This window comes from Scomber japonicus, chromosome 11 (assembly GCF_027409825.1).
Source record: "Scomber japonicus isolate fScoJap1 chromosome 11, fScoJap1.pri, whole genome shotgun sequence".
Lineage (NCBI taxonomy): Eukaryota > Metazoa > Chordata > Actinopteri > Scombriformes > Scombridae > Scomber > Scomber japonicus.
In genome coordinates, this window is record NC_070588.1 from 4,614,367 (window position 1) to 4,629,329 (window position 14,963).

Here is a 14,963-nt window from a genome sequence, read left to right on the forward strand (position 1 = left end):
GTCCAAAATGTACAAAAATGAAAATATTATATTATGTTATAGTTTGGTGTTTAGGTTTTATAAGATTGTTAAGGTTATAAGTAGTTATGAGGATTTTCTTTTTATGGTTTCATTAAGTTCTATTAAGTCAGTTTCAGTTTCAATAAATTACATAAGACATAAAACATTTCATGTTAGGTAAAATAGGACATGATACTGTGTGAGTAGTGGTGTGAAACCTAAAACAAAACTTTCTCTGCTCTCTGAATGTTGTCAAGCAGCTTTTGTGCAAAATAATCTGAAAAAATAGACGTAATATTGTTCAAACTGCTCATTTTTCAAAGTAAATATATGGTTATATTATTTCTTACAGGGTTCCCACTCTTTTCCCAGGACTTTTCCAGCACATTTTCAGCTGCTACAGTATGACAGACAACTTATCACGCCATCACCCTAGCAGGAGGCCTGGGGGCAAGCACCCTCAAAAACATTTTTTGTACTTTTCTCAGTCAAATGCATCATTCTGGTTTCACTCTGAGAGCAACATTAAGAGGTTATATCAAGACAGAAGCAGAGAAGCACTGTGCCTTAATGTTGCCCATTGAAGACGGCTTGTGGTGGTGTGTGTGTGTGTGTGTGTGTTTTCACTGTATTGTTGTGTTGTGTGTGTGTGTGTGTGTGTGTTGTGTGTGCATCATGTATATAGACAACTGTTGTAGATGTTTGGGTTTATTATACACATTGGAATCTATTGAATGATTAATTAAGAAGAGATTGGTGCTATAAGCATATGCATCAGCTTAAATAACTGCTTTATTTATTTATACTTTTGTTTTCTTTTGTTTCTCTTTCAGCTTGCTAGTAGATGTGGTGGAGATGAGGGACAGCGAGGTGGGAAATATGATTATTTGCTTGGTTAGTCTTCTTGTACATGAAATAAATTAAACTAAACTAAGCTTAAGAACAGACTATGGATTATTATGGAATGGTTTTACTGGTTTGGCCCACTTGAGATCAAATCGGGCTTTATGCGTAACCCTCCAACTAAAATGAGATATGCGACACCCCTGCTTTAAACTACCACTTCTAAACCTTTTACATTCCCTCAAAAGGCAGAGAAGCAAAGGAAGGAGGTTTTCCAGGACATTTGACTTTTTCTCTCATTTTCCTTGTGTTTTCCATAACTGGGAAATTGGTCAATCATTTTCCAGGTTTCCCAGTACTGGTGGGAACCCTGTTGATAAGTTATTATGGAATGGTTTTACTGGTTCAGCTCACCCAAAACTCAAATCGGACTTTATGTGTAACCCTCGAACTCTACGAGATTGACCCCCCGTTAAATCTTTAACCCATTAAGGCCTAAAACGCCTGGAAAAAATGCCTATAAAACCTATGGGCGATTTTAAAATAACCCCCTAAAACCTGAAGTCTTTCTGGAAATTCAACAGAAGTGTCAACGCCTACTAAATAATTGACTTCTCAAGCGGCTCCGTAGCAAATAGAAATGAAATTCAAAAAAGTATTTGAGAGCTTATACCTGCAGCTTTCATGAGAAGTTGAGTTTATTTGTCCAAACATTCAGTAAAGTTTTTAAAAAATTCAACAAACTCATTGCGACACTACCACGTGTATATTCTGATGCATTACATCGGCCAAGAGAAAAACGGAAATAGGTTGAAAAAACCACAAATACTACAAAATGACGAATCTGCTTTCCCGGCTTTAATGGTAGAATTATGCAACAGCGCCCCCCCGGTTTTAATGGTAGAAATGCGGTAATGCTTTCCCAGCTTAAATGGGTTAAATGGTTTAAATACTCCCAAAAGATCTAAAAAACTTCCACACACACACAAAAAAACACAAACCCATCCAGATCAACTCTTAAGTCTGTTTATTTCTAGAGCAAACAGTTTTACATTGTTGCAAATCTATCACAGGTGGATGTTAACAAAAAAAAAAAAAAAAAAAGCCTTCTGTACAGTTTATCATGAGGGAACAGAACCAAATAAAATAAAATAAAATATATAAATACAGGTATGAATATTACATGAGCGATTGAGGCAAAAAAAAAAGAAAAGAAAAAAAAAAAGAAAGACAGTGTGCTGTATAACATGCATAGTGAACAATTTGCAAGGAATACCATCTTGTCTCTTATAAGACCAGCAGTGTGGTAACAGATGCTAGCGACCAGCAGTTTGGGTGATTTGTGAACTTTTTTTCTTTTCCCCCTCCGTCGTCATGCCAACTACAGTTTTAGTTTTTTTGCTGTAATCGGTGCAGCAGCAGCAGCCTTTAAAACTCGACTGATTTAAAAAGGTCCGAAACTGTTGGAAGGAAAAAAAAAGTCACGTACGAGTGCAGACGGCAGACGGGCGTATGAGAACGTTTTCAGTACCATTACTTAAAATTTTATAGCATTTTTTTAAGAAAAAAAAAAAACATAAAACAATGAAAACATTATGTAAAAAGAGCAAATTAACACACACACATGTAAATTTTGTACATTCATTTAACTTAAATAAAAAGAATTGGCCCGTTTTTTTGTTGTTTTGTTTGTTTGCAGTGGATTAACCTCAATAATACGTACAGTAATTGTCTTTCACACTCCCAGATCCACGAGAAAAAGCAGGAATTACTTAACACTTCCTTTTTTATATGATGATTAGACGTTAGCAAAGTATGAGTTCATCTTTAAAAAAAAAAAAAGAAAAGCGGAATAAGTCAAGATCCCTTCTCTCTTGTCTCATTATATCATAGAAATCAGATCAGACTCGTATCTCTTTAAGAAGTACCAGGGGTGAAAACGACAGAAATCAATCAGCTTCAAGAGAGAGAGAGAGAGATCGAGCATGAATCAAACACTTTTTAAAGCTTTTTTTTGTTTTTTGTTTTTAAATTTTAACATCATTTGATACCTTTTTAAACTAAACACTGAAATCAAACATTTTGAGGTATGCATTTCCAGCTACCGGCTAAAACACACCTGGTCAGTAGTTGGTGCTCCTTTCTCTACCTTTTCATTTCTTTTTTTTTTGATCCACTTCCTCTTAATTTGAAACCTTAAATCAGAATAAATGAGTAATATGATGATGTTACAAGTGCACTTTTAAACAGCCGAAAGAAATCACCGGGCCCACCTTCAATTCAATTCATTTCAGTTCAATTCAATTCAAAGCAGCACAACATTGACTCTGTGTGTGTGTGTGTGTGTGTGTGTGTGTGTGTGCTGCAGAGGTTACATGCAAGCTACTTTGCTAACGTGCGGGGGGGAAAAAAGTAGTAGTGAGATAAGTCAACCTGTTCATCACTTTTCTTTTTTTATGGACATATGGACAAAAAAAAAAAAAAAAAAAGGTGTATGTACAAAAGAACCTTTTTCTTCCTCATGTATGTGTGGTTTGAATTATTTGCAGGTTATTGCAGAAGCTGTGGTTGTTAAGGTGAAGGTGGGAACTGAAGGAGATCAGAGGAGGAAACAACTAATACTGGAATTGCGTCATCGTCATCACAGGTCAAAGAAAACACTGCTGGGGTCCGTTGGTGTTTTTTTTTTTTTTTCATACAGATTCACATTTTTTTTTTCTTCTTCTTGAGAGTCAAGAGTTACAGTGCTGTACATCCCATCCACTCTCTGTGTCCCCTTAAATCAGGAGACATGAGCGAGTGTGTGTGTGTGTGTGTGTGTGTATGTGTGTGTGTGTGTGTGTGTGTGTGTGTGAAGTGAGTAAGGCCTGGTCATGTCTCTTTTTTTTGTTGTTTTTTTTCCACCTGTCTCGGATCTGTCTCTCTTTCTTTATTTCTCTTTCCCCCAAAAAACATCCGAGCAGGGAAAAAAACATCTGCGGTTATTTACAAAGTTGAAGGATCTCCTCTTCAGCCTCGCCGATGGCATCTTCTGAAAGCGTGAAAGTTTTTTGAGCTCGATGCGAGATGAGAAAGCTCAAGAGTGGAAAAAACTAAAATGATACAAGCAACACAACTTTTTAAAGACTCGTCTGCTGATTTTTGAACTCGTGCAGTTTAACAGCAATTTCATTTTCTGTACCTCAAACTTAAATATCTGCACGTTCATTTTTAAGGATTGTCAATTTCTGAAGCTTGAAAAGTTATTTTAGTTTCATGAAAAGAGGGGAGGGGGGTGGGGTTCAATTCATTATGTCACTCTTAATTACAAATTAACATTTAAAAAAAAACAATGTAAAGGCTTCTCTGAGCCTGAGATTATGATCAATAAAATTAAAATATGAACTAAAAATGATAATTAAGTTCTTTCTATTTTCTGTCATATTGTTCCCTTACACATATCTTTTGTTTTCTTTTATAAATATTTGGTTTTTATGTTCCCCAAAATCTGAATTCATCCCCAAAAACCTCTGGGCTTATTTATTACCATCACTGGGCCAGCCAAATGACATTTCATCCCACAGCTGGAGTCGATTTGACAGAAATTTCTTGCACCACCTCATTAATAATATTATTAATATTATTATTATTATTATTATTATTATTATTATTATTATTATTATTATTATTGTTGTTATTATTATTATTTCCTCAACTTTTTGATGCAGATATTTTTGCATGAATCTCAAACATGAACTCCTCATTCCACCAAAATGTAACGGCTGCAGGAGAATCTCTCGTTTATAAAGAGAGAGTAAGAGAGAGAGAGAGAGAAAAAAAAAGAGGCGCGAGGAAGAGAAAGTGCAATTCTTTCTTTCATGAAGCGATCCAAAAAAAAAACAAAAACTCTTAAATATGTCGAGTCTCTTCCCCCACCGCTCTAAAGTCAATCCACAGTTACATTCAAAAAGTTTCCAGAGCCAAAAAAAGGCAGGCAGGGGCGGGAGGAGGAAGAGGAGGAGGAAGAAGAGGAGGAGGAGGAGGAACAAAAAAAGAAAAGCGCAGTGGAGTTTGAGTTATGATGCCGAGGAAGGGAAGCTCAGAGATAGAGGAGTCTGAGAGGAGCGTCTCGGACAGCCGTCCAGCCGCAGGGGGGGCAGGGGTGGGGGTGGGGGGGGCGTCTCCCAAGGAAAAACAGCTCCCCTCCATTAACTGTGAGAGGAGACGTCCGAGGAGCTGCTGCTATTGCTGTTGGTCGTCTGAGCTCGCTTGATGTAGAGGTTCAATAACTTCATCTGTTAACAGCAAACAAACAACAGGAAACAGTTAACTTTTATTTTTTATCTCTCAGGAAGAAGAAATGAAGAAGATAAATATTCACTTCATCATGTACGAGCATCTTTTTTGTTTTTTTATGAAAGTAGTGATATATTCTTATCATAGATTGATTGATTGATTGATTGATTTTAATAGTTTTTTACATGCTTGAAGAGGTTTAACTAGTTAGTATGTTACATCTGCTGGAGGTTTCTTCCTGTTATCGCCTAAATGAAACTAAAAGACTCTGGTTGAGACCTGCTTAATGTGAAAAGTGTCTTTAGATCATTTGTTTGTGTGTGATTTGGGTCTGTAAAGATAAAACTGAATTGAATAATCAACTAAAGAAACTCAGAAACAACTTTAACTAAAAATCATTTAAAGTGCATAAGTGTTTTTTTCCCTACTGTTTCCTATCTGGTTAATCCTCTCACTCATGTACATCATCATCATAGATAGATTGATTTTAATAGGTTTTTATAAGCTTGAAAAGGTTTAACTAGTTAGTATGTTATGTCTGCTTGACAAGTTTTTTGCCGCTGTCACCAAGTGCTGTTTACAAGGGGGGAATGTTGGTTTCTTTAAATTAAATTAAATTAAATTAAATTAAAGAGTTCAGTCTCAACCTACTCTGTGCAAAGCTCCTTTAGGTCATTTCTGATGTGATTTGGTGCTTTAAACAATCACATCAAATAAAAGCAAATATTAGAGAAACGTAACAAAGAACCTTGTATGTTTTTCCTCTTGTTTCCTGTCTTGTTAATCATCTCACTCATGTACATCATTACACTGATTATACTGATTAAACAGATACTGATTGTTTTAGCTACATAATTATAACCAAAATCTAGGTTCAAATTCTTTACTTGTGTTGCAACAGTATGAGATAAGAGATCTATATCTCACCTTGATGATTCATAACTTTAAAGCATTTTTTAAAAGACTTAAATCTGTGTGAAAACTGTCAATTGATGCAAAAAACTTGTACTGCTTCCATCTTCCATAGCACATGGACAAAGAAAAGGAGTCTGAAGCTGAAAAACGTCTGTCTCTTAATAAAGTTGTTCTTGATGTTTCAATTGTTTTTCGTTTGTGGAGGGAACATGATCCCATCTTCATCTAAAAACCAACTAATATTTATCTGGAGATGCTGCAGCATCAGAGCCTCAAACATCAATCTACTCACATTATCTAAAGCAGATTTATTATTTAAAACGAGAAAGGATCCAAACTAACTGACTTTACCCTGAGTGGTGGCAGTGATAATAAGATGCTGAGGAAATGTTCTTCCAGCCAAAGAAACACAGAGACACAACTTTATGATATGAAAGCAGATAATGCTCTTCTTCCCAAAATGATGAAGAAGCAACAAGTTATCTCTTCATTTCAAGCTCTCAGACTCTGTTAATATCATTATAAATGCAGAAGAAGTTAAAGGAAACACTGAAATATAACAAAAAAGGTATTTTATTCTGAAATTTGGCTGCCTATCAAACTCAGTATGTTTTGCAGAGTGAGTCTGGCTCCTTATTCTTACTTTTTTTTTGACTACTACTTTCTACTCTATGTTTTTGTTTGCACTAAGATTACTTTTCAAAAATAGCTGCTGCATCAGCTGTCTACCAGATTGTAAGTGAGGTGGTGGTGGTCCCTCCATTCAAGGTGAACCTGACCCTCGGCACGCATCCTTACGTAACCCAGGGACACATGTCATAGTGAAAGTAGGGCAAATATGACTCCGGCTCAAACCGGCTGAGAAATAACAACATGGGAAGATGATAAGACTCTGCGTCTGTTGAAGAGGTGCTGGTTACTGTGTGTATGTGTGTGTGTGTGTGTGTGTGTGTGTGTATGCAGAGAGACACTTGCTGGCAACGGTCCCTACCTTGCTGCCCGTGAGCTGTGCCAGGTGGGGTTTGAGGTCCTCTCCAATCACAGAGTAGATAGCCACCAGACAGAACACACTGGCCTTGCGAACGCTGCTCTCTGTGTTGTCATAGCCCTGCGGAGAGGAGGAGGCAGCATCAGGCACCGCACACGCACAATGACAAGCACGCACGCACACACACACCAGGGGTCACCAGGAACATGGGAGGAGTCCAGTCAGAGAGGGCAAAGTACATGCAAACATTTCCAGGGACAAATAAGGCAAATAATTCCCAGTGTCCAAATATGCACATTGTCCAAATAAGCAGACGAGAACATTTCGGCTGTCTGCGATCCAAAATCACCTGCTCTCCTGTTATTTAAGCAACACAAATTGGCAAAAATATTATAGATGCTGTCTGTTAAAAGTATATGCATTAATTGTGTCTTTTTTTTTGCGCCTTTTAAAGCTGCTACCCAGTCAGACATAAAGATAAAAGGTGTTTTATTTTGGTAATTTAACCCAATCTATAAAAAATGTCCACATATAACAATTTAAATCAGTGTAGTGTGTCTTTGGTTTACAGTAACAGACCTGCAGGAGTCCTGGGATGATGTCCGGCAGCAACTGCAGGAGAGAGTCCTTGGCGATGCGTTCAATGACTTTGGTTTGCATCTTGATGGCGGCCAGGTTGATGGGGTAATCGGCCGTCTGCACGATGGGGCAGAGCACCTTGATGCACTGCTCCGGGTGGATCGAGCCGGCCAAGGTGGAGGCTGCCTCCTCAGCTGCACGAACCACCTAAAAGCACACGAACACAAGACACACATGCATGTTAAGATTTATGTGATATTATTAGTTCAGCCAGATTGAAGATGTAACAATTTACCTGAAAGGAAATCACCTTTTTCTTTTATTTATTTTGGACCAGACTGATACTCTAAAGGTCTTTTTATGGCTCAACACACCTGCAGAAGACTGAAAATGATTGTTCTGGTTCCCCAAAAGCAAAGAAATTGATAAGAAACATAATTATCCAGATACTGAGAGAGATCTGTATAAGAAAATATTGATTTTTGATGTTTTTTAAGTATTAGTCAAATAAAGATCTGCGTTTAAACACTGTCTATTTATCCCAATTGGTGAATTATTATTGATCTGGAGGTTTAATCTAAAAGCCTCAGTGTGTATTTAAGGTGTCAGCGTTTGATATGTGTGTGTGTGTGTGTGTGTGTGTTTGATGTGTGTGACGCACTCTCTGTACCTTCCTGGTAGTAACCCCGAATAAACCACCGTAACTGTGTCCCTGAGCTCAAGGTCACATGTTGATGGCTCTGTTCAGCTATTGATGAAGTATTCATTTAATCATTGTTAATATGGATTAGAGGACTATGAAGACTTTTATAACCTTTTTGAACTGTATGCTGTTTCATGTCTGAGGTATATGTAGACATGTGACTAGTGCTCCATATATCATAGAGTACTTAAAAAGTTTTACATAATTTTAAAGTTTAGTTAGTCTGAAAGCTTTTAACACAAATGTGGTGTTTAAGTTTATGAATTGAAAGAGGAAGGTGTCACTTTATGTCTTAAAACTGTCAACAAAATGAATGTGATACAGAGAGTCTGCTCTGTTTAAATCTGCATTAATCAATATTTTTATATAACCAATGAATCAAATGACTCTGATCAGTGATGCTTGAAGTGATGAACACACACACACACTGAGCTAAAAGAGGCTAAATGTCTCAGTTTAGTTTATGAGAGTGTACTATAGTGTTTTGGTGCTTTGCTGTAATTAAACTTCCAGCAGCAGCAGCAGCAGCAGCAGCAGCAGGTGTTTCTCTTCCAGTGAGAAAACTCTTGATAATCCTCGCTGTACGTTATCTGCCCAACACTAAACAGACCGACAGACAAACTCAGTGACCAGCTGGGGAATGTAGTGGAAGTTTTTGCAGCTAAAAGAGCAGCCGGATACTTTTCTCAGGAGCTGGTAGAGACCAAAACAGAGCTAAAAGGGTGCAAAAACTTTCCAAACTACATAAATAAATAAAAAATGCAGCTTTAAAATGCAGCAACGTATAAACCCAGTTCTCCAGTCTGTGTGTGGGAGCTTTGTACCTCCTTGTGAGAGTCTTTGTGAGCCTCCAGCGTCTTCATGATGGTGAGCTCGGCGTAGTTTTTGAAGCGGGCCGGCTGGTTCCTTAAAATCTCCTTCAGCACGCGCAGGGCCAGAGCTCGGATGGTGTGCTGGAGGAAACAGGAGCATGAGCAATCAGGTAAATATCCAATTATTCCATGTTAGATACTCATATTCTATCAGATTAAAGGGTTAGGGCTGTGATAAGTATCTTCTCCATGCTAATATTCTCACGATTTTACTGTATGATAATTAAAAAACCTCAATAAAGGCACATAAACACACTCATACGTACATCTTTGTCCCCCAGTGTCTCCAGCAGGAGGAGGAGGATGGTTTTGAAGTGTTCGTCCCACACGGCCAGGCTGTCTTCTCGTGTGATCTTCAGCAGCTCCACCAAGGCGCCTTTACGCTCCTCCGAACGCTCGTTGTGATTGGACAGTTCCTTAAGCAGGTCGGCCACCATGTCTGAGTGATCCTGACCGACTGCTTGTGGACGAGGACGAGAAGAACAAGTTAGACATCACAACCCAATATTAGCATCTTCCATCGTTCGTGTAATCTGAGAGTTTATAAATGTTGTTTTTAAAGAGTAATAGAAATTCAATTCAGTTTTAAAAAATGCATTTGTTCACTTTGATTAGGGACCAATTCACTTTCAAGACTGAATATCAAATGACATGACATGCAAAAAGACGTGCATTCTGTATGAGAAACACATCTCAGAATGCACGATAATGTTAAAAGCTAAGTATTTAACGAAGGTCTAAAGTCAAAGCCGGATATATTCCTTATTCCTCTGTGCTGTAGACATTTGATATTGTCCAAAATACACGTTCCCTCATCACGAAAACTATGGACACAGTATTTTATTGTTATTTTTTAGGAATGGCCACCAAAGACTAATAACAGCGACCATGTTTCCAGTTTTAGGAGAGTAGTTCCTTGTATGGCGGACACTACTGAGCATGTGCAGAGCTTCATTAACTTCTTGTGCTATAAATCACAACCTCTTGACTTTGTACAACACTGTAAATCTCTCAAAGACCTTCAGTGAAAGAGGTTGTGATATGTAGTACTGTATAAATAACTATTACATCTCTGTAAATAGAAACATATTCCCACACATGCTCAGTGTCTTACACAGGACTACTCTCTGGAGAATGAAAATGTGATTAATGTGGGTCTTTGAAGTCATTTCTAAACAAACTACAGATCTCAAAACTCTTTATAATAAAGGAGCACGTCACCCAGTGCACCAAGGTGGCTCATTGATATATTTTAAGTTGTTTTTGGATGACAATGGAAGTCCACAGCACAGAGGAATAAGATATATGAGGCTTCACATACACACAATACTTATAAGTAGATTAGTTAATTGTTGATTTGGTTCTGTACATTAGATTTATTGACATTAAGTAAAATATAGCAAATCACAGAAATCTATCATACTGTAAATTCATCAATTTAAATGGATTTTAACATTAAAGGAAAATCAATTTGTCTGTGCCATAAAAAAACTTTGTATATACAGTCTAAGGATAAAAAGATGTGCGGCTTAATTCTCATATTTGATGTGGTTATTCCTTTTTAATGGTTGTCTCATATCAACAGCAACCATTTATCACCGTTTAACTAAAATACTAAAAAAAAAATGCATCTTACAAAATATGATAATTGAATAATCTGATCATATTTATCTAACTCCTCTCTTGAAATATAGTGTAAATGGAGAGGAGTGATGTATGTGTTTTACATTATTTTGACCTGTGTGAAGTAATAGCTAATGAGGATGCATTAATAAACTAAACTAATATTATGTTATAAGTGTCAGTGTGCAGTTTATACTATATATTCTATGCCATTATAAACAAAAACTCATATTAGTCATTGTAACACAATCACTTAAACATTGAGGTTGGAGTCAGAGTTGAGGATTCAGGTCAGAGGTGAAGTTTAGTAGAAAATGATAAAACAGTGACGGGAGTTGAGAGAGTTGAGTGAATAATGCAAACACAGACGGAGGGTGAGGGGAGTGAAGGTAGAGTCAGTAAATCTGTCTAGTTTTAATAAGTTTATAAGGCGGAGGGAGGGAGGGGGCAGGGGGGTTCGGACGGGCGGAGAGGGGGCGGGGGGGCATCTTTACCAGGACCAAAGACCTTGGGGTGCGTCATCTTGTTTTCACCAATTTCCTGACGTCGGCCTGGAGAGGAGGAGGAGGAGGAGGAGGAGGAGCGGGGGAGGTGTGGAGGAGGGATGAAGGTGGAGGTGGGGAGGTGGAAGTGGATGGGGGGGGGATAGATAGAGGGGTAACAGGAGACAGGAGGGGTGCAAAGGATGTGATGACAACAACAACTGATGCACAGGTTGGCTTGTGTTGTCAACTTATAAAATATAATGATCACATTTTCTTTTCATTCCTTTTCTTTATGTTGATCTCATTGATTGATTGATTGATTGATTGGGCCTCAGGTGGAAATAAGTTAACTCCAGATGTTAACTCTGCTCTTAGCCAAATGTGCTGAATGATAAATCTCATTTGATCTTAAATTGGAGGCGTGAGACTGATTGACTGAAACTTTAAATAAGGGCAGTTGTTGTGTTGTGCTGTATGTAAATACTCTGACAGGAATCAGAGAGAAGCCACCAAAAAAAAAGCAGCAAGAAGAAGAAGAAGAACTTTAGCAGTAATGAAACTTACATACAGTTAAATAAACTTAATTGAGATCAGTCAACCAATAGTATTTCTTAAACTCATAAATGTAACAATCCAATCATTATAATTACCCTGGAACATAATGTAACTTGGATTTTATGATGTTCATGTCAGGTTTTTTATGTTCCTCAAATTTAAAACTTATGTTTCAAACTATTTGTGAACTGATGTTTTTTTTATTATCTTGGTACGAATGCTTTCAATTACCTGAGAGAAGAGCACACATGAGAAAACACTGGTGAGTCCCATTAATCAGTGTGTAATAAAACACTGAAATACAAATCTTAGACATGGCCGACAATCATAGAGGATTTATTTATGTATGGCTTCCTGCATGAGGCTCAATACAGATTATAAATAATCTTCCACCACATTTGTATCTGACAGAATATTTTAAGTCTGTGTATCATTTTAACAGCGGTAACCCTTCAGGACTCTTCATCTGTGCTGTCAGATCAACATGACATGATCTCACTACATGATGGACTGATGGTGGATGACAGATGGACTGGCACAGTGATTTAAACACATGCACTATGTGGACATAAGCTCCCTTTCATTCCTGTCATCATCTTTTTACTTTCTTGGTCAGAACTGCAAAAGTCTGCAAAATAAAAGCTCTAAAAGCTCGAATTATGAAATATTGTGACAGAGTGTGAGAATATACTGTAAAAGTAGATGTGGAGTAGAAAACACGTCAATTATGTGTATGAGTTTCATTTCAGTGGAGTTTTTCAGTAGTATGTTATTGTTTTTAATGATGTTTCCATATTGTATATAAGAAGTTATGTATAGAATCTGAGTGTAATTCTGTTCATTGTGTTTGGAGTCATCTGAAAAGTTACATTTGAATTAAATCACATAGCAAATATTGATAAGTCTGTAACATTTAAATTAAGCATTTAAATCATTAAAACCTCTTTTTTTTAGACCTAGAAAGCTTCTAAAACCCTTAATGTGTGTAATTTAAATAAGATTTTGGTGCAGTATATTATCATCTTTATGTCATTTCTATCTAACAGCAGCTGAACTCACAGTCTCTGAACTGCTCCACGTCATCATCAAACACAGCTTCCTTCAGGGCGCTCTTATCGTAGGTGCAGATGGATTCTCCGTAGCCGTAAGGGGCGAACTCTCTGCCCCGCGGCCCGGTGAAGGAGCGTGACGACGGCGTGTTGAGCAGAGAAGTCTTGTTGTCCAAGGCGGTGCGACCTCCTTCCACCACGTCCAAACCCAGGCGGGCGTCAGAGCCAGGAGATGATGCCACTCCTTCTCTACCGGCCTGAGAGACAGCAGGAGAGGAGAGACATGATTTAAAGCTATCTTCTTCTTGTATCTAAACTCTAGTTAACTCTCAGATGATTGTTCTTTAACTGATGGAGCTTCAAATCATTGTGATTCAAGGCTTTTATGAGCTGCACACTCCTGCCAAACTAAATAAATGAAGGATTTTCTTGTTCATGCAGAGTGAGATATGATTTTCTTTGACAGCATCAGAGTTTTTACTTTTTGATTTGCTTTTTTTTTTTTGTGTGTGTGACTTTTTCCCTCCTCCATGCACCTATGAGGTAGGAGAGGTTGTGCCAGAAACTTCCACCTTGTTTATATAGTATTCAAGTTCTATCAACATGTTAAATTGAAATGTAATCTTTCCAATTAAAAGGTGAAATGGTTCAAGGATACAAGATCTTAAGGGTCTTACAGCTAAAACAATGTGTTGTTTAGCATAGAGAAAGGTTAAGTTGAAAGATAATTGCCCGATTTTCTGCAGTGTTTTCACAATTAAATCCAAAATGTAGTGAAAATGCTGCAGAAAAAACAATGCATGAAAGGACATTTCATTTAAATTCAATTAATCAGGCTGATTTCACTACACAGCTGCCAACCAGTAAAGTTAGATTGAGGCTTAACCCTTACAAATATACATTTCATTTAGCTGGACTTTTCCTAATGTGACCCACAGTATAGAAAAAACAACTGACATTTTTATATATGCAAATGTACAAATTAGACCTGCGTTTATTACATTTTTTTTTTATTTTTTTTTAATCACCATGTTTTCTTCATATTCCAAAACAGCTTCATTAAGGATGAATCAAACATTCATTAATGACTGATGGGGAATTTATGAATGTGAATTGATGTAGAGACTAATTATGAATCAGATTATGAACAGTATGTAATCTCATTTTTTCCAAACAGAAATATTTAGGAAAATCCAGCTAACTCACCGCGTCGTCCCTCTTTCCCTCCCGTCTGATTGGCTCGTTCAGGTCCTCCTGGCTGCGGTAGCTGAAGCTCTGAATGGCCTCGGTGACGCCACGCAGCGAACTGTAAATCTCCTCAGAGTTCATATTCTCTGTGTCGTACTCCATCATGCTACCAGACACACAAACACAGACAGAAAACACACATTTTAATAACAATCATATCAAATTATTAAAAAAAAAAAAAAAAAGACACACAAGCATTGAATTAGTTTTCTGTTTTCATGCAAAGTTTTTTAGAGCTAATTTAGAAATAGTTTAGTTTTTAGTCTTTTATTATAGACACAGCATTAAGCACATCACTGAAGCCATGTTACACGATTCTCCTATTCAGAGATGATGAAGTAATAAACTAGACAACTAAAATATACTACAGCAGGTTTGGAGGAAAAAGGAAATTTGGAAATAGGAAATAGGACAAAGGGTCTGGTTTCCTTGAGGGCTTTAATCTCCTTTTATGTCTCAGCCCCCCCTCATTACCTGGGTGAGTATGCTCTGCGTAGGACCCTTAGGGAGGGGGCAGCAGGGGTGGAGTGAGGCGGAGGAGGAGGAGGAGGGGCGGGGGGGTTCTTTGACAGTCCGTCGACACCCCAACCCCATAACCGACTGTTGCCACAGCGCAGCCGGGGAGAGGGAGTGAAGGATGGACAGGACAGGAAGTGAGAGAATGAGGAGAATGGAGGAAGGAGGAAGGAAGAGGAAGAGGAAGAAGAGGAGGATACCACGAGACGAAGACGAAGACGATGCAAGACGAGGTGAGGTGACGATGAAGAGAATAAACGACAAGTGTGCGGAAAAGAGAGAAGACAAAAAGAAACTAGTCTGAGCTTTAAG

General features: G+C 37.8%; 1 protein-coding gene across 1 annotated transcript in view; it reads right to left on the reverse strand.

Moving 5' to 3' along the window:
• Positions 1 to 4,483: 4,483 nt before the first annotated feature.
• Positions 4,484 to 14,963, reverse strand: part of clasp1a (cytoplasmic linker associated protein 1a) — a 127,720-nt gene continuing 117,240 nt past the window's right edge. The window contains exons 33-40 of the mRNA XM_053328199.1: positions 14,094 to 14,241; positions 12,898 to 13,144; positions 11,293 to 11,349; positions 9,442 to 9,632; positions 9,128 to 9,256; positions 7,601 to 7,807; positions 7,025 to 7,141; positions 4,484 to 5,117 (exon numbers count right to left, since the gene is read on the reverse strand). Coding sequence (XP_053184174.1) covers positions 5,031 to 5,117; positions 7,025 to 7,141; positions 7,601 to 7,807; positions 9,128 to 9,256; positions 9,442 to 9,632; positions 11,293 to 11,349; positions 12,898 to 13,144; positions 14,094 to 14,241 — 1,183 coding nt within the window. The 3' untranslated portion in view covers positions 4,484 to 5,030. The remainder of the gene's footprint in view (positions 5,118 to 7,024; positions 7,142 to 7,600; positions 7,808 to 9,127; positions 9,257 to 9,441; positions 9,633 to 11,292; positions 11,350 to 12,897; positions 13,145 to 14,093; positions 14,242 to 14,963) is intronic.